This window comes from Anas acuta, chromosome 2 (genome assembly GCF_963932015.1).
Source record: "Anas acuta chromosome 2, bAnaAcu1.1, whole genome shotgun sequence".
In the NCBI taxonomy this organism is placed as follows: Eukaryota; Metazoa; Chordata; class Aves; order Anseriformes; family Anatidae; genus Anas; species Anas acuta.
The window spans coordinates 68918303-68942922 of NC_088980.1; the positions used below are offsets into that span (position 1 = coordinate 68918303).

Consider the following 24620-nt stretch of genomic DNA (forward strand, 5'->3'; position numbering starts at 1 on the left):
TTGATAAAATGGTAACTTTGAGAAATTCACTTATGGCTGTGGGACAGATCTTTCTGAAGACTTACCAGAGTCTGTACGATGGCATGATTGGTTGCATTCATATGTGCGTTGAGTGGAAATGAGCACTCCCCATCACAGTAGTTGGCTGCATAGCCCTTTGGAGCTATTATCCAGTCCTTTTTAGGAAACAAACAGAACTTGATTGAAATTAAAAAGTTGCCAGCTTCTACAGACAACTGGATGCAATTAAGAGCAGCTGAAAATTTTCCACTAACTTTGTCTTGAGGGTGAAAATGTGTTTTCACTGAAAGTTTTTTTTTTTTTTTTTAGTAAGCTGTGACTTTTCCATGGACACACTGATTTTAATGTCCAAAGAATGGTGCATTGCTACGCACAGCTTAACTGCCACAAACTAAAACAGTTTTATTTCTAAAGCTGCTGCTGTGGTGCCTTGTGAGGATTGTGGTTTGGATGCCTTCACGTTCCAACATTTCCTGCAGGTTAGGCCTGCTGGCTGAACTACCTTTCCTAGGGTCAGTGTAGGAAGTTTCATCTAACTTCACTCCCACACGAGGGGAAGGACAGCCTGCCTGAGCGGCAGGTGGCAGGGGACCCCTTGGCAATAAGCAGAAAGCTGTGAAAGGAGGGGATGCTTTGCCATACAGATAACGCAAAGAATTTACAGATTTTTCTCCTGCTGGTACAAAAGAGCCAAAAGTAAATTAAAACAGAAAAAGAAATTGGCCTGTGTGCTAATAGTGCAGAAAGGTGATTTTAAAGAGCCATCATCAGTTAACAAGAAACATTTTTCTTCCATCAGTATCAGGCTCTGCTATCACCCTACAGGATGAAGCACTCATTGGTGCTCTTCTTAAGAGTCTTAGAGTATTTCTCCTTTACCTGACACTACGTACCTGTGGTAGCATGAGTTTTGCTATAGCAGTAACTAGGCAGCCAGCAAATGTTACCACAGCTTTACTAAGTCTGCTGTGTGATTGCTGACGTGAGGATTCTTGGGCTTATCAAAACTACCCCTTCCTTTTACAGCTCACCACCCCTTCGTTTATCACCCCTTCGTTTTACTTGCTCACCCATAATTTGCTCCTGGGTAAGAGAGCTGCTCTTCATAAAACAGTCACTCTTTTGATACAGAAGCAAGTACTGGCTATGTAAATACATTTGTGGTTTAATGTGGTATACGGGAAGCACTGCAAAGGGCGTGGGGTGGTGTGACTTTGCTAGCTCTACACACACACACAAAGTGTTGATTGGAAAAAAAAAAAAAGGACATTCAGTGAAACGTGACAATAAATGACACTGGCTTGGCCCTAAATAAGTTGCCCTAAGGACCCCTCTAGCCCTGCAGCATTACAACTAAAACCAATCTTTGGTCTAACTACTACAGTCAGTGCTAGCCCCCTTGGGGGCACAGGTTAAAACAAAGCTGATCTCTAGAAAAACTTGATTTCATTAAAACTAGTACTTAAACCATTTTTTCCTCATCATTAGAAGCGCACAGATAGGAGCCCTTGCTGTGACTCCCGTGAGTGACAGAGAACGACCAGGTATTTGAATCTTATAAAGTATCAAACTTCCTCTGGATTCTATCAAATATCGCAGCTATCAATATTTATTTGCCCTTCACTATGACTGGTTTTAATGGGGAGGCACAAGGGACGTTTTAAAGCATAATGGCAGCCTCGAGTGGAATTACCATGACACTGTTTAGATAACATTTCATAACAAAATGTCTGGTTTACCCAGAGAGAAACATCACACACCTGCCATCCCAAGTCTTGGAAGCTCACGTAAAGTTCATGCTTCCTGCACGCTGTTTTTAAGTCACTGCTGTTGTAATCTGTTAAAATAAAATAAAATAAAAAAAGAACAAAACAGGAATTTAGGAGGTAAAACAGTCTGGAACACACAGCTGGGCAGATGTGCGCACTGCGGGCTCAGCAGCAAGGAACAGCATGCTCCCATCAGCAGCCCAGAGGAGAGGGGTGTTGAGGGACATCCAAAGCAGGCCTGAAGTTTTTAAGATGCCTGTGGGAATAGCGGCACCCAAGTAACAGTGACTCCGTTACAACTCCTTCAGTCTCCCTTAAAAACCTGACAAGCAGTGCTCAGAAAACACCTCCCCTAAAATCATTTCTTAAAAATAAATCTCTGCTACTTCAGCTCCGCACGTGCCACATCCCTGCTGCATGCTCACGGTTCCAGTGTGCGCTGCCCCAGGGGATACGCTCAAAATGCACAGAGTTTCCAAGAGCAACACAGAGGCTCCTCGCCACCCTGTACCCGTTAGAAGACATCCTTGCACAGCTCTGATGTCCTGTAGCCAGCAAAGCCACATGCCCTGTCTCAGTCTGTGCCTTCCCCCAAGCCTACCCCAAGCATGGCTCCACGTAGCACCTCTGCTCTCAGACCTGTATCATCCACACTCTGTAAAACTCCTTCCCAGAGCCCACCAAACCTCTCTGGCAACACGTTTATCTGCAGTTGACACAGGATTTGACAAGCTTTCACCGTTAACTTGCTTCCTGATGCCAACATTGTATACAGAGAAGCATGGTGTACCAAGCCCTGACCCTTACCGCAGCGATGTTTCGACCGTGCAGAAGCTGCTCCGACAGCCCTACAAAATGCAGCTTTTGAACAGTGAGTGGAATTTCCCATCTATATTTGGAAAGAGAAGCGGCTTCGCATGCGAACACCTGGGACCGCGGCGAAGGGAGGACTTTAGCTGTGACAGAGGGGCCTTTCACTCCCCGATGGCTGCCCAGATCCAGCCTGGACAGGCGGTGGCTGAGCATCTCCCCCACAGTGAGAGGCAACCCTCACGCCAAAGAGCATGTGGGAGGGCAAAGAAAAAGCAACAGCCACGATGGGAAGCAAAAGAGCTGGTGTCAAGCATGGTGGGAGCCCGGCTCCCCATGCACACAGTGACACCGATGCGCTCGTCCCGCAGGCAGAGCCTGGAGCTGGACCAGGCCTCCCAGCGTTTCCACCCAGCGCTTCACCAGACGCTGCCGCACGCAGGCGGATGCCACACACGGATGCTGATGCCTTGCCCCAGCCAAGCAGCCCCCCGGCGCCCCTAACGCTGCGTGAAAGGGCACGGTCCCAGCGCAGCTTTCCACAAGTGTGGCAGCTGGGATAGAAAAATATTTTTAGTGACTTTTTCCTTGGCTCTGAATAAGCCTTTCTTTTTCTTCTTCTTCTCTTCCCCCTCACCCCCCAAGTTTGGGAACTACAAATGCAAATATTTATTCAGAAGAAAAAATATAATACTAAAAGCACATCCAACTGACATTAAGGGCAGCCCAGTGTTACAGCTGGGTACAGTTAACACTGAGGTCTGAAAAAAAAAACGTACACCTCAAAACAAACCTAGTCTCCAAACCACCAAAGATTAGAGAGCTGTTTTTAGAAGCAGTTTGGGTTTAAAACTTTCAGGATTGCATTTCAGGCCTTCAATAGCTTTGCTTCAATCACGAACCAGGTGAGCAGAGCTGGCTAACAGGCTGCTGCCACATAAACACACACTATTTCAGCAGTGCCTGGTAGCAAGGACGGAGGAAGGCCTTTCTGTTCAAGCTTTCCACTTTCAAACCAGACATACCCAGCAGAAACCAGGGTGTGGGTTGTTTTTTGTTTGTTTGTTTGTTTGTTTTTTTCCAGATGAAACTTTTCAGTCCCTGAAATTTCTAGCATGAGATGTTTCTAAATGATATTATTTCTCACAATGAGAAATGAAATGAGCAGAGGATATTTTTGGTGGTCAAAAGCTTTCATTTTAGTCCCTGAAAACATGACTTCATTGTTCTATGGGAAATATGCTGTTTGCTAGGGAAAGAACATCTGTACTTGACAGGGTGTTATGGCGGCTGGTTAGATGGCATTTATCTATTCATAACAAAGGACACAGAACTATGATATGTCCCAAATACAGCTACAATTTACCCTAATTAGCTACGGGAAAGGGGCGAAGTGAGGGAGGCAGAGACAACAGGAGTGGGAAGGAAGGCCGCAAGCAATCAGAAGTTCCAGAAAACAGAGGGGAAAAAATTGTTTAACAAATTATACCAAGCAGAACAATGTGTCCTCTCTCAGTGTGTCCTCTCACTCTGCATAAAATTGCCCCTAAAAATCCTCAATGTCAACTAATTCATACCTTGCACTGCATGCCAGCTACTCTCTATCCCAGGTGGACACAGCCAGTCCTGCCTTCTCACTTGCCCAAACACAGAGCTCACCTACCTAAGTGTCAACATAGTGAACATCCCTTTTCCTGGGATTTGCACTCTCCCACATATAACCCTTACCCCTTCTCTCCCACTTGTTATATTTTTTCTTACTGCATCTTGAGGATTTCTTTCAAAATCTTTCAGCTTCATGGTGGTGCCACATCCATCTGTCAAGCTCCAAACAGTCAGTGATTCCCAAACAAAGTACTGCAATGTTGCACTTCCCATCCGCTGACCACCTTGACAATGGGGAGCTCTTCCATGGTGAATGTACAGCACCCGAGGTCTGTCACTCCAGGGGTTTGCAGATTTGTCTTCCAGTTTGCATTACAGCTGGCAAATACTTGCAAGCAACATTGTCTGCATTCATGGGGAATTGCTTTTAGCCCAGCTTTAGGGATGCTACAAACCTTTAAAAACCTCTAAGCAGTGCTTTTACAGATAGAGGAAAAAATGCAGCAATACACAATGATCCATTTCTTATGGTTTGGGGCTTGGCACATGCCCTAAAGCCATGTACTCTCAATTATGACACTGAAAAAAATGGGGTTTTGCCTGACAGCTCAAGCACACTGATCTACTGAAGGTAGCCTTCACAACACATTATCTCGACCCGGGAAAGCAGTGTCAGCTGCCCCAGTCCAGTGTGCTCAATGGCCCAAATTGCCATCCTCAGTGCAAGATGTTTCCCAGAGACATCCACTATCCCTGTGAGTTCATGGGGCTGCTTTGGGACTTCCTACAGGCCCACTGTGGGTTTAGCAAATTGTCTCTTCGGTATATTTGGGAATACCAGCTTGGCACTTGCAACAGGTTACAATAAATACATAAATAAAAGAACACCCCTTTTTCTGCACTCAAAAATAAGCCCCAGGGCAGGGCAGTTCCATCAGAAGAGCTAGGGCGGCTCCTCTCCAGGGGTGCCTGCTCCAAAGGCTGTCTGCCCTCACCAAGGATGCACCGTGACACAAGCCTGCCTTTCTGCCGGCACAGATGTTTCTCTTAAGGCTGGACACTGGCATTTCCATTGCTGAAAGGGGAGAGAGCATAGTCTGACCCTAATGATCTTCCTCCTACAGATAGTTGCACACAAACCTCAGATTTCTTATAACCTCTCCCACGTTAAGTGCTGGCAAAGAAGATATAAATATTTACTGAGGTTGATCCGCCTGAGAATACCCTCACTGCTCCCAAGGTGCCAGTTTACCAAATTCCACAGGGTAATTAATTGCCTCTGTCATCCCAAATAGCTCTGACAGAGGTCTCTGAGGCCAGCCCCTTCTTCTTGGTGTTTGACTTTGGTGATTTGTCCAGATAAAGCTGGTGTAAACCGATCACACAGTTAACAACAGCCCACTTCACATGAAAGTGGCCTGCCTGGGCGGGAAGAAAGGGAGATACGGGGCTGGAGAGGACACGCACGTTATGGCACATGGGAATGCTGGCTGCACCACATCTGAGACCTCCACTAAATAGATTTTATGTGAGATAATGATGTTTATTAACAAGATCCCTGCCACTGTGAGAGCATTTGGCCTTATTGGCCTTACTTGCCTTCAGTGTATGCACGCACTGCCCTTTGAGGTATCGAGCTCCCACATGCGCAGGGTAGCATGCCGGTAATGGAGTGCGGCATGCACACACAGCGCTGCATGGACGTGTCACCTTGAGAGCCCCTCTGCTTCTCATCTTATCTTGGGGCCTCCAGGACTGTGTGAATCACAGAACCATAGGATATCCCAAGTTAAAAGGGACTCACAAGACTCCGAGACCAACTCCTATCTCCACACAGGACTATCCAAAAATCAAACCATGTGTCTGAGAGTGCTGTCCAACACTTCTTGAACTCCAGCAGGCTTGGTGCTGTCACCACTTCCCTTGGAAGCCTGTCCCAGTGCCCGACCACCCTCTCGGTGAAGAACCTCCCCCTAACCCCCAGCCTGACCCTCCCCTGTCCCAGCTCCACGCCGTTCCCTCAGGTCCTGTCGCTGTCCCCAGAGAGCAGAGCTCAGCACCTGCCCCTCCGCTCTCCTTGTGAGGGAGCTGCAGGCCGCCATGAGGCCTCTCCTCAGCCTGCTCTGCTCTGGGCTGAGCAAACCGAGGGACCTCAGCCACTCCTCATATGTCTTCCCTTCTAGACCCTTCACAATCTCTGTAGCCCTCCTTTGGAATCTCTCTAATAATGTTACTGTTCTTATACTCTGGTGCCCAAAACTGTACACAGTACTCAAGGTGAGACTGCACCAGAGCAGAACGGGACAATGCCTTCCCTTGACCAGCTAGGCATGCTGTGCTTGATGCACCCCAGGACATTGCTGGCCCTTATGGCTACCAGGGCACACTGCCGTCTCACATTCAATTTGTCATCAACCAGAACCCCCAGATCCATTTCCATAGGGCCGCTCTCTAGCCTCTCATCCCCCAGCCTATACGTATAACCATCTGCACCCTTTCCCAGGTGCAGATGTTGTTAAACTTCATGCACTGGTGATTGGCCAGCCCTCTAATTTGTGAAGATCTCTCTGCAAGTGAGTCTTGCTCAGAGCAGCATGAGCAGCCAGAAGCTGGATGTTTACACCACAACCTCTCAGTAAGGATGAGGCATGGAGTGGGATGTGCATGAAGGATGACTTGTGGAAGAGGATGGTTAGTGCCACTGGGCAAGGAGATGGCCACACACACAAACCAGCTTTCAGGTAACCTACGGAGGAGCTGATCACACAGCACTAACACTGATGCTCAAGGATCACCATCTGTTGGGTTGGAGACTCCCCAGGTCTTCAGGATAACAACAGAGTCAACCCAGAGCATGGGCTGAGCCCACTGTAGACGTGGCATGGCAATGGCCTCCAGACGCTGGAGGCAACTGTAGAAAAACACCTGCACTCTCCTCCCACCCACATTGTGCCTCTGTGCCCTGGGCCTGAGATGACGTGTGATTTTCTGCCTTAACGGCCAAAAATACTTCCTTTTCTTCCTGCTCATCCTCCTTCTGCAGAAGACCAGAGCTCGGCCCCAGGAATGCATTGACGCAGGACTCTATGTCAAAGCAGTTCATAACCATGGGGGTTACTCAGTTCTGCTTTATATAAGCCAGTTATAATTACGTGTTTATAATTCAGGGAAATGAGCATTCTTGGCGAAAAAATACAGACTATTTTCATTCTTATGCCACAGCCATAACCTTAGCCTCTGAGCACTTGGTACTGACTTCAGGACAAGAACTGTACATCACAGGAGACACAGCAGGGTCCCAGTCCTGCAGGCAGTAGCGTGCTTTAACAAAACCCTCTGGCTCACCAGATCTAGTGCCAGTCCAGCAGCACACTTCAAATGCTCCTAACAGCAGGACTTGAAATGCTTTCCATACTTTGAGAGTAAATAGGGCTTTTTTAAACACAGCACCCCAACCTAAATCACATTATCATTTGGGAAAGGGGCTCACATAGAGGAGGGATGGTTCAATCCACAAAAAAAAGCACCAACACCAACCAGCTGCCTGACTCACCATGAGAGAAACTGCACCAATCTCCCAGCTGGGAGAGTACGCACAAAAAATCTGATAAGATGCAAGATACAGTGAAAGAGGAAGATATGCAGGTGGGGAGTTGAGCAGGTGGGGTCCATGTGTGGTCCTGTACCCACCTTAGGTCCCAGTGTGTCTGGGTGCCCCCAGGAGGAAGGTGGCTGTCAGGGTAACCTCTGGGTTCATATTCTACATTGCACTGTGGCAAAAGCTTCCCCAGTCCTGCTGTGTACATGTGGGGCATGTATGTAGGAACCCACCCAACTAAAAAAGAAAAAAAATCCCTGCAATTTTTTTAATGTTAAAAACCCACACTGGTCCATAGAGCTGTCCCTGTGGGGTCGTCAGTGCCTCTTGGGCTATTAAATCAACCACTTCTTAAGGAGAACAGACTCTGAGAGAGTAACACTTTGAAAGGAAAATAAGCTGATGCTGTCTCTCTTTTCTAAACACAGAAACCAACCAAACATACATCTTAACTTTAAATTCCTCTCCTTTTCCTTGCCTTAAATCCACAGAGGCTCAACTATGCCTTGTTGACTACTGAACTGCCAAATTCCAAGTTTTACATTAAAGCTGTCTTTGAGTGAGAAGAGCTCCAAAAAAAAAAAAAAAAAAAACAAAAAAAAAAAACCACATTTATGATCACACAACAGCCAGCTATTCCCCCCCCCCCCCCCCCCCCTTTTTTTTTTTAAATAATTTTATAATCTCATGCCTGTTGTAGTCAAGAAACCAGCAATATAAAAATGGCCCTTTTTGCCAAATGGATCTGCTCCCTCTGGAGCTTGGAAACACATCTCCTGATTTAATTGTAGTAAAATCTTGCAAGAAGAAGCCTGCAAAGCTAAGGAGGTGAAGCTGGAGCATATCCTGAGTCTGCTACCAGCTCCTACACGAATAACAGTACCCACAGCTCTGGGCAGGAAGGTTGCTCATTCACTAGACCATGTGGACACCAGCTCCCCCATGTTTCCTCCCTACCCATGCTCCCCAGCTCTACTGCTGGTCTCAGAGAAAAAAGCCTCAGCACCACTGCCAGTCCTACACATGACCCAGCAGCATGTGCATGACCACTGTGGTGCAGCCTGCCCGCTGCCCGAGCATGCCAGAGCCAACAGGTTCAGGTTGGTGAAGCTTTGGTGAGACTGGCTCATTTTCCCGCAACAAAACTAACAACAAGACTAGCAAAACCACCTCTCTTCCTGGGGGTTTAGTCATGCCTACATGCAGGAAAAGCAGGGATCCTACTGGAAAAGAAGGGGGCAGCATAAGCAAATTAATCAAGTAACCAGGAATTGGCTGAAATGTTTAAGAGGAAAGAAGGTACTCAATGAATGAAGGCCTGCAGCACTGTGACGTAGGACAGAGCAGCTGCAAAGCGATCAAAATGCACAAGGCAAGACTTTCTCAATTTTCATCAAAATTTCAGGGTTGTCCCACCAGCACATAGCAGCACTTGCAAGCTTGTACAACACAGCAACATGCAATCTTTCCACAGCAAACAGGCAAGCCTGCTTGCATGCCTGGAAATGAACCTCACCGTTTACACTATTGTTCCCACAAAGGGAAAAAAAATCTCATGCTGTGCTAAAAGGGTTTTTCCGAAGAAAACCAAATGATGACCCTGCTGGAAACATGTATGAGCAATATGATAGATCCCAGCGTACACTGAAATGGTATCTTTTAAATATAGCATTTCATATGGCGTGATTCTAGGCAAATATTGAATTTCATGGCTGTGACTTCACATAGGGGTCTGTATTCTACCCTGGGTTTGAAAACTCCTGTAAAATTACTTCCATGAGACTCCTACTCCCATCCCATCACAGATACAACCTGTGCCCCCAAGGAGGGGCACCCCACCTCACATCCCCCTTCTTGCTTTTCCACACCAGTGCAAACAGGAACATCACAAGAGGAGGCCCCAGCTCCCAGATAGAGTGGGTGTTTCATGATTACCTGTGACAGTCGACACCCTGGAAACATCCTGAGCCTGGGTGGAGCGGTTTCGACTCTGCTGCCTGCGTCTGCTTGTTGCTGACCTAGTGGTCCGGACGTGGACTTCACTCACTTTGAAGAAGGCCACCATGAAAGGCTGCTTGTCATAAGGGCCATCTCGCCCTATAAGGCCTGCTTCTCTAGGATTTACACTGAAACCTTCAAATCAAACGGAAAATTGATTGTTGGAGGAACTACACAGTTGGATTGCTCTTTCCAGTGCTGCAGCATCCCAATAAACAGGATTTCCTCTCTTCTTGATCATGCTGTTTCTCTTTTAGCATTAAACCCTCCCCTCCTGCCACCATGACCTGTGGACATTTTTACAACAGCACCCCATCCACCATGGACAAGAAGTTCCACCATGGCATCTGGCTCTTTGGTACCCCCTATGAAATCTCTACTCCATTTTAGGCATGAAACAGGTATAGAGATAGATATATAAAACACAATGACTGTATGTCTCAGGACTGTTTAAGCAGCTGCCAGTGGCTGTCTCAGTGGCTGTTTAAACACAAGGAGCAGAGATGGAGCTAGGAGACCTTTGGGGAAAGCAAGAGATGCTTTGGCCAGGAGTACACAGATAGGCTCTCAGCACATTTGGGTAGGTGGAGGCTGGCACTGCATTTTCCTCAGGGAGAGCAGTTAACAGTCCTTCTGGTCTCATTTGACCCCACGGTTGTACCAAAATCCAGGATGGAGTGATAAGAAGAAAATATAAGGTTGGAGGCCAATTCCCACAGAAGGAAAATGTCATCATTGTCTTTAGTTGCCATCTGCTCACTTAGATCTTCTCCTTCCCTACTGCTTATCCTGCAACACTCAACTTCATACCGTCTTACATTCTCTCATTTTCTTTTCCACTTTTCAAATTTTCTGTGCTCTGTGAAGTACCATCAATACAGCCACCCACATTAAATCTGGACGCTGTTAGCACCACTTCCAAACAGCATCCAGGAGGCTCATGAGATTACTCATGTTAACTGGCCCGTGACCTACCGTCCTGGGTCACCACGCTCAGCTGGAGCCCCATGTTGTGCTGAGGGTTCATCACCCACATGTTACTGGTGGCAGTGACATCAAACTCCAGCCATCCTTCCTCCGAGGCCCACACCGCCCGTGTGTCCAGCAGAAACAGGTCAGAGGATCTGCAGAAGAAAAAAGCAATAACAAGACAGTGATATCTGGGGTTTTCTCCCCTGGCTATCAACCCCCCAAATCTGCCTGTTTGTAACCAGAGTTTTTCCACAAGATGCATGTGCTTCTGCATTTGAAATTCAGGATCGCAAAGGTTTTTCCACTGTTTTCTAGGCTGTAGGAAAGGAATCTCAGTCCTTAGGTCTTGGTGTTTCTCTATCAGCAAGAGATTCATAAGTCACTCTTCTTCCTGAAGAGAGTAATTCTAGCCCTGGCAGGACAGTGGTCAAATTACCAGCATTTCCAGGCATTCAATGACTTTGGTCAAAGGGTTTTTGTGGTTTCAGTCCAACTTTCACAAGACAGATCTACCACAATTGATAACAATAAAAACAAACAAACAAAACAAACAAGTAACAGGCCAAACATCAAACTGAAGCAAAATGAACCCTAAAGACATATGGTCCCTAAAGATATTTTACTCAGATTTTGCAACATGGATTAGAAAGTGTTGTTCCAAGGATGTTGGTACTGGATCTCCTTCATGGACTTCAGCTTCAAGTGCTATCAAGTCTGTGCCTTTTCTGCAGGATCAAACGGACACTGAAATTCGGTTCAATGAAATCAACTGCAGAAGCATCCGGAGAAATCCTGTTTACATTTTCTCACTGTATTAAATGCATAACTTTCATGTGCAAAAGAGCTGCAATTTCTATCCTTAACATATGACCAGCATCACAAAAGTGGATACCATGCATCAGTCCCAACTTCACCTGTCTCTCTCTCTGTTGATTTTTTTTTTCCTGAAAATAACTTAATGGAAACGAAAAATGGGATACCTGTCTCTTCAACTAATCAAAGGTTAACTTCAGAAAAAAAGAAGTTTTGATGGAGTTACGCTTTATTTTTGGCCAACTGCTATGTCATACTGCCCAGCAGCTTGGTTTACATGAGATCACACATGGAAAAATAAGCACTTAAGTATATTAGGGCTCCTAGTGTAGCTATTTTTACAGCATGAAGGCTTTCCTCTGCCTCACTGGTAGCTGCACGCTGTGTGGTTGACTCAGCAGCCTTTCCCACAGGAGTCTTTGCCATCGCTTCTCCAGCGGTAACAGGGTTCAGAAACAACTCTGACCTTCACCTCAAACAGCGGCAAGTGGCTGGGGCTAGCCAGCTGCTACATGTTTTGGAAACCTTAAGGTTGAAAGATTTGGGCTTTCCCAGGCAGGTATTTAAGCTGAGGCATTGCTTACAGGAGGCTGGAAACAGCACCTGCAGCTGAGGCTACTTTTCCCCTCTCTGGGTTTAGAGAGAAATGAACTGCTAGATCATCCCCACCTCTGACTGAGATTTACAGATTGGTCCTCTCCAGTGCTTGACATGGTCTATACCTGAAAAGTGTTTTTCCTAGAAGCTGTTCTGACCTACCCCCTCACATTGATTTCTTTTTGGTTTCCCGTGCCCGGTTTCCCTTCTCTAGGTGCCACACATTCCCTTGCACTTGTCTGCTTCAGACAATGTCCCACTGAAGCCTCCAGACTGGAGCAACTTCAGCGTTATGTCCGCCCAAACCAAACAGGTCTGGCTGCAGAGCTGCTGAGAACTCTGTGAGAGCAAACTCTGTATCCACCTTCATGAACACTCAAGCACACAGAATTAGTCAACTCTGCACAAATTTGAAGAGGAGGCTCAGTTGTTAATACCCGTTGCCTTGCACTTTGTGCACACAGACCTGTAAAGCCAGAAAGGAACACAAGGACGTAGTCCCTTGCCTCTGACCTCCAGGCAGGATCAGATACATCCACATCACTCCTGAGAGATGTTTGCCTGACCTGATCTTCAAGTTTTCCTGTTTTTGGAACTCCACCATCTTCCCAGGAAGTCGAATATATTTCACTTGAAGTTTTTTATTTGTTTGTTTGTTTTAAAAAAATAATTACCCACAATATCTAACTAAAATGACACAACAGCCTCCCCTCCTTAAAGCATCACTGAGTCTTCAGTGTTTCCTTGTAAGCCATATTTTTTAGACTTTATTGTCACTGCTATTCTATAGACCTAGGTTGGATCAATATCTCACCGATGCAGAGTACAATGGAAAGAATCTTCATGTGTTTCTGAGACTGTACCTCTATTCATACATCTCAGAATAGCATTTTGGCTTTTTCACAAAACTCACTGTTAACTCTTGATCACCTTGTGATTCACTGTAATGTCTAGATTTGTGCTGCTGCACTGCAACATACCCAATCACTTCCTCAGGTGTATTTACATCACTGATTTGTCGTGCCCAAATGTAACTTTCCTTTCTATCAGATCACACTTTTTTCCCCAGACTAGACCTTCATCACTCTTAGTTTATTTAAAATACAAACTTGTCTTCCAGTGGGTCTCCCCCATTTCAGCGTTCTCCACAAATATAATGAGCAAACTCTCTGACCAAGGTACAGTGCTACCAAATGTGAGTGCTTCACCTTAGCCCAGTATCTCACACTGGCTCTGGACAGATTTAAATGCCTTTGTAAAACAGAAAAAGTGACAACTAGGCTTTCCAATCCAGTTAACTCTTTGAAGAAAAAAGAAAAAAAAAAAAAGAGTTAATTAATTTTCAATCAGCTTCTCTATTTAACTGGCTTCTGACTTGTCTGAGTGCATAAAGCCAATGATGCAGATTCACCTCACAAGTACTGTAGGTCACATCTGTAACATTCACAGGTAACATGTCCTAATACTTAAAGTCTGTTTTCAGTTAATGTTTGTTACCTGAAACTTGCCAGGCTGCACAACATTATCTAGTAACTACTAGCATTTATTACTAGTTTTGTTTTCAGCATGAAGATTTTAAAAAATAAAATAAAAAATCACCTATTTCCAAAGACCAAATTAAGGAAAAAAATGAATTTACTTAGAGCCTGCCTTTCCCTAGAGCTGCAGGGCAGAGAAATGTCCATGCTGCTCCTGACAACAAAGTATATGGTGTCTGATGCTTGAACAGAGACTAAGAGGTCTCCCAGGCTAGGTGGAAGGGATATTACATCCAACCAGATGGGGAAGGGTGAAGGCCTTGCTGTGATGGTGGGGGACATGTTGACACACAAGGACCAGGTGAATAGACTCCGGAAAAAAGCAAAGTCTGCAGAGAAAAAGGAGTAGAAAGTACCTGAGACCACTATGTACTCCATGAATCAGGTCTGTTATTCCTGAGCCAGCATTTCTCCACTTTTAGAAATATCTGGGAAACTGCTGGCACCGTCCAGCAGGGATTGCTCACAGAGGGGATAACCTGCTACTGCTACCATTTGTGGCAACACAGCTGTCAACAAATGCAGTGACAGGCATCAGAGATGTGAATCCCACACTTCCAGTCTTGCCCCATTACGTTCAGGAGCAAATGCAGCCACCTAACTGAATTTGCTTGACTTTTTTTTTTTTTTTCCTTCAGTCCTGCTTCCTGAAGATCATGGAAAAAAATATCTATTACACTCTTCTCCCATTAGACTGCAAAATACAGATGGAAGCATGAGAGCTAAAGCTGCTGCCTAGCCTTACTCCCACTCCTGATGCTGGATTGCAGGCTGATTTTGACAGGGACCATTTTTTGTCCTCTGTCTTTGCTTTCCAGGTCCAGACTCTATGACCTTACACATTGCAAAAGTTGAAGCACACACAGCAGATGAGCAGGGAGCTCCTGCAAGCCAAAGGGTGTTGCTGGATATATATATAAAAAAAAATAAAAATCTGGTGCCAGCAGCTTAACCGAGAGGAGATAGTTTGGTATACAATATTATATAACAACTGTTTTTATATCTCACTGTTACTACAATGCTCGACCATCTCACCTTTATTTTCAGCATGCCTAACCTGAATGAGTTTAATTAATGACTTGCATAATAAGTGTGTTGCAGGCATAACATATATTATTAAAGGAAAACTAGTGTGTGGGAGAAACTGAGGCAATGAGCTAAAAAACTCTCCTGAGACAAGAGCGGACATTAAGTGGGAAGATACAAATTAGGGATTCCTAACTCAAACCTGGAGCTCTCTGCTCTGGATCATGGCCATGCAGTATGGTCTCAAATCCCAAGAAAGAAATGGAAGTCTTTCCATGGCCTTCAGAGGATTCTGGAGGAGGACTGGGAAGCTAAGGTCAACAGAGCAATCACAAGTGGCTGCAATAAACAGAAAGAAGTACACAATTTACCGGAGAAATGTGGCCTGTGTGATTCAGAAGGCAGTATTTAGCTCCAGCGTCCCCAGAGAGCAATATGATTTGTCAGATATAAATATCAAATACAACTACTATTCTTAACACCGGCATCCCAATCATGTACTCCAGGCATTTATAGGAGAAACAGCTTGCGTTTAACTCCAGTTCCTCCCTGTCCCCCCCAAGATAAATATTTTGTTAACTGAAACCTCTGTGTAAACCTTTCAACAAAATGTTTCTGGGTGTTAATTCACTTTAATTGAATACTAATTAGATTAGAATTTATTCAAATTAGTAGCCAGGTCAAGTGGTTAATCTCAGTTGCTATACTTAGTGAAATGTTTGCATTAAAATAATTTCTCTGTTCTGGGTACACATTACAACATGGAACTTTGCTACAGGAAAAACACCAAAGCTATAAAAAGCTGAATTTAAAGAAGCATATGTTGAGCTAGGTTTTTTAGTTTCCCACCCTCCCTGGCCTTTTTTCCCTGATCGGGCAGAAGTCTTACAGGGAGACAGTGAGAATAAACAGAACTCTCACCTTCAAAATGACCAAGTTAAAGGCCTCTTATTTTAATTACAGAGCTCAGAACAACGTTTTTGGCCCAACTTCAAAGCTTGCAATTACCCAGGTGTTTAAAGGATTGTTACGCATCAACAGCCATTTACCAAAGCATTAATTACTCTAAGTCTCTAAAACTTTCCTCAGCTGAACCTTTTTGTTTACTTTTCTTCAAAGACAAGTTGACATAATAGTCTAGACTGCCTAACAGCAGTTTCTCAAAAGGGAATTTTGAACAGAAGTGTGTGGGATTTACATTTTAATTAACACACTTTCTAAATACTCTTCTGTGTACACTGGATCAGAGTCTTTAGCTTGAACAGATACTGACCTTGTATAAAAATTATTCTGTACATAGCAAGCTACCAAGATGATTTGCTCTTATCATCAACTAATGACAAATAACTGTACTCACAACAGATGCAGCCTTACTGAGTTGAATGAAGCTTCTTGTAGATAAAACCTTGAAATCATCACAGCCTTTTAAAAACTTTGGATCCACCACCTTTCAAGAGATGTAAGTCCTACTGTGATTTTTTTAATGTTTATTGCTTGTAGAACATATGGTATATAGAGCTTACGTAGAATAAAATACTGTCAACAGATAATACATAAAACCTTAACAACTTAGTATGTCTAAATGACCATTACTGCAGAGAGTTAAAAGCACCGTGGAAAATCTCATCCATCAGCACCCATTCATACACAGAGCTTCAGGCAAAGGAATGCCAGCACCTGCAATGAGCTGCCATGGAAAGCTCTATCATTTTAGGGAAAAGAAAAAAAAAACTCAGTTTAACTGTCTTGAAGAATCTATACCATCTCTGGGCCAGGGGAAGAGATATGCACGTCCTATAAGAATTCATTAGAAATAAGGAAAGAAATACTAGGCACTGTCAGCCTGCAAATGAAGCTACTTCCAAGATGGAATAGGAAACCAGCAACTGGGAACTAATTTGCAGGAAAAAGCATAAAATGGAGCACAGGGACACACCAGAATGGAGAGGTAGGTAAGCTTGTCTTCATACTGCTCACACAACCAGTGCTCCATCTGATTAAAAACTCCCGTGTTGAAAAAGCTGTCCTGTTTTAAGGCTGCATCTGGCAGAGTGGAAAGTGAGAGCCTAGAGATGGAGGACATGGTTCCCCCACATCAAGGCTGGGGGAAGCTCAGCCTACACATCCGTGATAAGCCCCAGCAAAGCCAACACTGATATTTGAGTACAAAGGTGTCTCTCCACACCCAGCTCAAGGTTGTGAGCTTCACAGCTTTAGGGAATGAACATTTCACCAACAGGAACAGTAAAAAAGAAAAAAAAATAGTCCAAAGTCAGGATAGGACACATATTTCTCATTTCCTTGATTAGGATATAAGGACACCAAGGGACGTTCTAGTTGTAGTGATAATTAAAAGTACCACACCTCAGCATTTAAATGCAATTTGAGCCATGAAGATGGAGGAGAGTGTAAATGGGAAGTATTTATCTTTAAGAGAAGAAAGAAGGCAGTTATTTATATAGCATTCTTTAGTTTTGGTAGAAAAAGCCAGCTGGTTATGGAACCGGTAAGTCTCATCCAGAATAACTTTGACTTTTAAACTACTAAAAACAACCACCCTAAAACACAACAAATCACATACGCTTGGTGGGAGTTGAACTGAAATGCTGACAGACACTTCTCTATAGCATCATGGAAACAGCTCTATCATATACAAATATATGCACACTATATACAAACCTGACCCTAACTTGAAACAGATTGATGCTAGCTTTGTCATTTGTGTTACACAACCCAGTCCAAAATCCAGTTGAGGACAGATATTTATTTTCTAAGCTATAAACACTGCCGGCAAATCAATTTGCCCTTTAGATTAGAAGCTCGGATCGTATTTGTATAAATATCCTGTTGCAAAGAGGAAGACTTTATTACCACTGTAACTGGCAGCTAAAAAAACGATGACAGCCTTAACTCTTGAGCAGCTGTGCTCAGCAGAGGAGCACGGTCCTTAGATGGTGGCTTGGGAGGGCACGCTGATGCCCACATGTGTTTTATCACATAGGAGGAATCTTTCTCCAGTCCTCACTTTTCATTCCAGGTGCAAATGAAACTGTTTAATAAACTTTGACCATTAAGGTACCGTATCTTCCTTTGATCACTAGCACAGGCCGCTGTGTTTTTCATAGATCAGTTGTTTGGACAGTGTGGGAGTGTTTTGAGGTCTGCATTAACAGGATATTTACACTTGAAAACACACTGATGATCCAAACCAAGGACTAACATCTTTGATCAGCCACAAACTGCCTTTCCTCCTCACTCCTGACCTGACACCTCGCTGGGTGAGAGTGAGGAAGCTTCGAGAAAGAAATTAATGATCTGTTTCCAGAGACAAACTCATTTCCTCCTTTCCCTTGCAAAGGTTTAGCTTACACGGCAATCCACACCCAAAAGGTATCAGAAGTCACAGAGGGCTTTGCTGGTCTCCCCCAAAACTGGTGCTTCACCTCAGAAACAAGCCTACATGTAGCTGTGCACCTGTATCACCATAGGGAGGAGAGCATAGCTCCCTCCTGCCCAAACACAATGTCCCCACAGCTGTGCCCATGGTGGGACAAGCACCGAAAAGCTAGCACCACTTGTGCTCCTAAACTGGTGCTTTGGCTGACATCCCTGCTTCTGACACATACTGATAAAGAAAAAAAAATAATAATAATAAGAAAAAATCCACACCAGCCTTCAGACAGCCTGGTCTCTGATGGGCAGCAGCACTGGGTGGACACATCATCACCCATTCTGACTCCCACCATCAGCCACCACAGCCCATCTGAATGCCCGAATCCATCCCACCCACAGCAAACCAGAGGCCACCCCAGCGCTGCTTCACACGTGCTCCATGCTGTCAGAAACCCACGCTGGCCTGTCCTGAAGGTTTCATTAATCTCTTCTCCGCATCCCACTGGCATCTCCAACAGTTTGTGTTATGACAGAACGTGGCCGCTAGCTGTGGCTTGGTTATAAAACAAAAGTTTAGTTTCTAGGCACTATGTTTTTTGACCTTACGAAAGGGTGGAAGGAATGGAGAGATGAAAATATTACTGACACAAGTGAGTCAGTATTAAAAATGTTTTCTTTTTGAAGAGAGAATGTTCTTAAACCACACTGTCCTCAATATGTGTTTCATTGCCTGGAGACTCACGAGTATCGCTTCCATATTTCTGATTGCTTTTAACACAGAGAGTGCCGAGTGGCTCCCTGAAGGTTTCCTGCTGTTTCAATAAGCTTTGATCTCTGATCATCCACTCTTTGTGTACACCCCTACCTGGGAGACAGTCTCAAATGGCCCTGTATAATCCTTGTTTTTAGTCTCATCTATGCTGTCTGTCAAAAATAGGTTTGATAATTTAGTAGAAGGTAGAAATTTTAAGTCTCAGGTTTTGTTTTGTTTGTACTGTGCCCTAGGGAATTACCAGTAATGCTGCGTGATTCTGCTAAGCAGAACCCATACTTGTATGGGTTCACACACTGACAGTCGTACTCCCCTGATGATCGTTTTTTTGCTCGAGTAATACTGAATTAAGCCACTTCATTATGCTTCATCAGAGCACAGGGATACTTCCATGCTGTGAGATTAAGACAATGATTTGTGTTTACTAAATCTTCCTTATTACTTATCTCCTGCACTCCCAAACTCATTTCTTTGAGAGGAATGGGCAGTTGTTTGTTTTTGTTGTTGTTGTTGTTGCTGTTTTAATTTATATATATTTTTTCCTTGGAGGTGCACACTGCCTTTCTTTTGGGAAGGGCTGGTTAAAACCCATGCACTCCAGCTGCACCTGCAAGAATTATTTGCACTGGAAAATATTTTATTAGCTACAAATAACTGTTGCAGACAACTGTTAACCCCCATAAAATCCAAGATTAACATAGTGATCGCCACTGTTGACTGAACAAACATCTTCTGTGGCCTTCAAAGATGAATTTTCCTGACCAGAAGGAGTACTTCCTAACAGAACAAGATGAAGAAAGGTGCTACTTCAACTCCTTATGTTTTACCTGCTAGCTCATGAGCTAGACTTTGAGATCTGTGCAGACTCTTCTTTATGCAATAAAATGCTGTCAAATGTCAGGAAATATTAGGCTGTTATTCAAGCGATTATTTTAAAGGAAGTGTGACAGAACTTTGTTTGTTTGTTTTGTTTTTTAAGTCAAAGGCAGCTGTTTTTTTCTGGCTCATTAGATGTCTGCTAAAGTGCAGCAGAAGCCTTACAAATATTTATCAAGTTTCTTCAAAAAAAAATAGTGCTATTCTGGATTTTAACCTTCTACCATTTTCAACAGGAAAGGAAAATATTACGCTCCAAATTAATCCACTGAGACAAAAGTAAAAGCAAGTGAACTGATGACAAAAATAAAAACTACTCAAAGAATACAGCTCCTTAAGGCATCCCAGAAGAATTTGAGGAAAAAAAAAAAAATCAATATTTTTTCCTCCATGAAAAGATACTAGAGAACAACTAAATACAATGTTTTAGTATTAGCCGTGCTGTACATGTATGTTTGAATCTACAGCAGCAACAGCATCCAGCAGAGTCAGAACTTACACTGAAGGGAAGGCTGAAGGGTGGTAAGCAGCTTCTAAGATATTAATTGTCTTTTAACAGCTATATAATTTTAATATAGAGAGAATAATTACTAGAGAAGACAATATATATTAATATATATACTCTTACATATAGATACATACAAATACCTATATGTGGACATATTTATACACAAATGCATGTTTTCATATGTGCTTTTATATTCTGTATATACATGAAATAGTCCTCTGGGGCAAAAGTACGAAGGGTGAAAAGGGACGTCTCCTTTTTACAGCTGCAAAAATCAATGAGCCGTGTTTTGCCCCTCTCTGCGCAGACAGCGTGACACGTCCCGCAGTCTCATCCGAAGCATGAGTTCCTTTAGCCAAACGTCTCCCTCATTCCCACCAGCAAAAATAAATAAATAAAAAAAGAAAAAGAAACAAAAAGGGAGTCTGGAGGGACTGGATGAGTCAGAGGTTAGCAATGAACTACAGACACTCATCTCTGGGTCAGCAGTTCATGCAGGGCCCGTGGCAGGAGGGATGGTGAACTGCTGGCGGTCTGGACCTAGAGGAAGCTGCCTCACCATTCCCAGTCCCAACGGCACAGCCAGTGGTAGCAGCAAGGAGGACCATGACAAAAGACCCGAAATGTTCACCAGTTCCAGGCTGAGAACTCCCTTGTGACCTGTCTGAGATGCTGTCTCTGCCGTGGACGTACAGAGGTCTCCACCTGGCAGTGCCCAGCATGCATGAAGACTGAAGCACCCAGAGCCAAGGGATGTGCCTGAGCTTCACCGCACACATTTGTGGTGTGTTTAATATAAAGATACAAGGTGAGAGTACAGTTTTGTATAAAAAACAAAAAACCAGCCACCTTCTGAACAAAGATTTTATGAATTTGTTAGGAAGGAGGCATGTCTACCTTGTGCTTTATTCTCTTTCTTGAAGTACATTACTCGCTTGCTCAGTTTGCTCTAAAATAGCGTGATACACACATGAAAGTTAATGCGTCTTTTTACAAGAGGCAACCGCAAACCTGACATACTCTGTGTCCTGCTTTGTTGACCATCACAAAACTGCATATCTACCACTTCCATAGATGCTTGGTAGAGATTTTCCTCCAGCTCCAGAGATGGGTCGGTATTTGTGAAATCTAAAATGAACCAACACTCAAAATTTTTCACTCTATGAAACCATAAAGGGACAATACAGCTAATATCTATGGAATCTGCATGACCCTCTGACTTTCTTCAGTTCTTTAAGTGGGCACTGAGGTATTCCCCAGAAGACACGCCAGCCAACCTGCAACTCAAAGGGCAAAGGGAACAACACTACTGTAAAACACATCTTTTACTAATAACTATATATGCAGTATTTCTCTCTATTTCCCCAAAGGCCAAAGTCCCCGCAGAACAACTGGTAGCTGTTTGATGAACTCTTCAAAGGTATATTCTACAACTGGTATCAGGGGAAAGGCTGAAGAAAGATGGGCCAGAAAGGAAAATATGTAGCAAATCTTCACAGCAAAGAGATGAAGCTTTTTAAAACACTGTTATTTCTGATTCCCTTTTTTATTATAATTATTCATCAGCAGAGTAACAGTTAAAATCCTGACATCCTGACATGCTTCATCAGAAGCAAGGAAGCACTTTTGTACCACAGCGTTACTCTGACATTTAATTGACCACACGCTCCCCAGCCATGCACGTTCCCTCCCTCATCGGAAACATTATTCTTTTGAAATGAATCAGTCAAGGTTGCACTTTGTTGTTTTTTTCATCTGTCAGTTTGAACCCTCAGAGCCTCTCTCTTTCACCTACCTCATGGCCACTGAAAGTCCAGGAGTGATTTTGTCCCTGTATCAGCATGCTGAACTTTATTCTGCTCTACTTACCTCAGTGTCAGTCTAGTGGACAGCAGATCAAGGCTGCAATAATCACAATCAATTGCAATAACACTATGATTTTACGCTGGTAGTATCAAGTTGAAAGGAGATACATGGACTTCAGTATGCAAGAGCAATGCAAGCATACATCATCTTTGCTTTAAAACTGTTGCCTTGCATCAGATTCTTGCTGTATACCAAGACGTCAAAAAGGTCATACCGGGGACTTTCTGTGGCTGAGCCCCATTTAGGGCTCTGCCACGCCCTTTTCCCACAAGAGAAGGACCGTGCAGTGACATGTCCTGTACATGTGTACCAGACAGGTTACTATCAAGCATGAACACCCATGCTCAGACCTCCTGGGGACAGCACATAGCGGCCCAGAGCAACAACCTCTCACAGAATCATGTAGTTTGGAAGAGACCTCCAAGATCACTGAGTCCAACCTCTGACCTAACACTAACCAGTTCTCCACTAAACCATATCACTAAGCTCTACATCTAAACGTCTTTTAAAGACCTCTAGGGATGGTGACTCAACCACTTCCCTGGGCAGCCCATTCCAATGCCTAACAACCTCAGCCTTTTCCTTGTCTCTCATCACTAAGTTTCTCCCCCCATCCAGTAAAGGATGGAGATTCTTCTTAGTCGTCCTTTTCGTATTAATGTATTTATAAAAACATTTTCTGTTACCTTTAACAGCAGTATTCAGATTGAGCTCCAGATGAGCTTTGGCCTTTCTAATTTTGTCCCTACAAATCCTTACAACATTCTTACAGTCCTTCTGAGTGGCCTGCCCTCTTTTCCAAAGATCATAAACCCTCTTTTTTTCCCTAAGCACTAGCCACAACTCTCTGTTCAGCCAGGCTGGTCTTCTTCCACATCAGCTTGTCTCTGGGCACATGGGGCAGACTGCTCCTGAGCCTTTTAAGATTTCCTTCTTGAGAAGTGCCCAGCCTTCCTGGACTCCTCTGCCCTTCAGGACTGCCTCCCAAGGGACTCTGCCAACCAGTGTCCTGAACACCTCAAAGTCTGCCCTCCAGAAGTCTAAGATAGCAGTTTTACTGGTCCTCCTCCTGACTTCGCTAAGAATAGAGAACTCTATCATTTCGTGGTCACTCTACCCAAGACAGCTCCGAGAGTAAAGCACCCCATGGTCAAAAAAAAAAAAATAAAACAACAAAATTTCTGTGTTGACACCAGCCTCTGAGCCGCTTGTTTATCAGGTAGTCTTTCCAGGTCCTCTCTGTACCCCACCCTGCCACTGTAGGAATGGAGGGAAGCGCGACCTGTACTCCCGCTCGTCAAAGACTCGTCTATTAATAGTCCAAGTTCCCTTAAGTCCTGTTTGATAGCCTTCAGGCTTCTCTCTTCAATATCATCTCTGCCAACCTGGACTATCAAAAGAGGATAGTAATCAGAGGGGTGAACCAGTTTAGGAAGCTTTCTGGCAATGTCCCTGACCCTGGCCCCAGTGAGGCAGCAGACTTCCTTACAGGTAGGGTCAGGTCAACAAACAGGGCCCTCTGTTCCCCTGAGAAAGGAGTCACCTACAACGATCACCCTTCTGTCTTTCTTAGTGGAGGCAGTCCTGAGGGGTGGAGTCGACTTCCTCGCCCTAGGCATCCTCTTGGGTAGACTTTTCACCTCATCCTCACCCACTGGTCTCTCAAGCTCCAGGGCCTTAAACCTGTTGTGTAAGGGCATCTAGGGAGGCAGGGCCAGTAGGGAGGGGAGTTGCCTGTGACATTGAGCAGGGACCTGTCTCCATTCCTCCTCATCTCCTAGGTCCCCTCCCTCTGCTCAAAAGGGTAGGGGGTCCACCACTGCTTGGGGTAGCTCATCCCATTGCCTTTCCTTCAAGCCTTGCAGAGAGTTGCCCCACAGGTCTATCTCCCACTTGCCTACCTGTTTGGATGTTCCTGCAGCACTTGGTAGATGCTGATAAGGAAGGTTTGGTTTTTAAAGCTCTCCACCACGCAGTCCTTGTAGATCCGAAACTCAGCGGCTGTGACAGCCTCGCCCTCAGGAATCTGAGACAAATTGAACTTGAACTCCTTGTGGTGCCGCTGGTGAGGTGTGAATTCCTTGTCATACTCAACTGCAGATGAGGAGAGGGAAGACAAGAAAAAAAGGAACCATGACTAAAATTTAACAACAAAAGGTCTCCTCATGCTGCCACCTGTTCCTTCAAGAAAACAGAAATCATATTTGTTTTCCAAACACAGACTTGCCAAGTGCCAGAAAAGCTTCTGCAGCTAAAGCCTACAGTACTTTGAGAAGATGGATGTTCATCTTCTTTAGCCTATGCCTTTGAGATTTCAATATTTTATTTTTTTTTTTAGAGAAAAGTCAGCTTTGACAGGTGAAATATGACCATGCATGTTGTTTCTTTTTAGAACATCTCACAACAACTCTGAGGCTGGGACCTCCCCCACCGTTTTCCACCTATGTATCTCCATGTT

The 24620-nt window shown here is 44.3% G+C and overlaps 1 protein-coding gene across 1 annotated transcript in view; it reads right to left on the reverse strand.

The window, feature by feature from the left end:
* Positions 1-24620, reverse strand: part of BMP6 (bone morphogenetic protein 6) — a 90816-nt gene that overhangs the window by 2849 nt on the left and 63347 nt on the right. Inside the window, exons 2-6 of the mRNA XM_068670776.1 lie at positions 24064-24256; positions 10777-10925; positions 9739-9936; positions 1782-1858; positions 66-176 (exon numbers count right to left, since the gene is read on the reverse strand). Coding sequence (XP_068526877.1) covers positions 66-176; positions 1782-1858; positions 9739-9936; positions 10777-10925; positions 24064-24256 — 728 coding nt within the window. The remainder of the gene's footprint in view (positions 1-65; positions 177-1781; positions 1859-9738; positions 9937-10776; positions 10926-24063; positions 24257-24620) is intronic.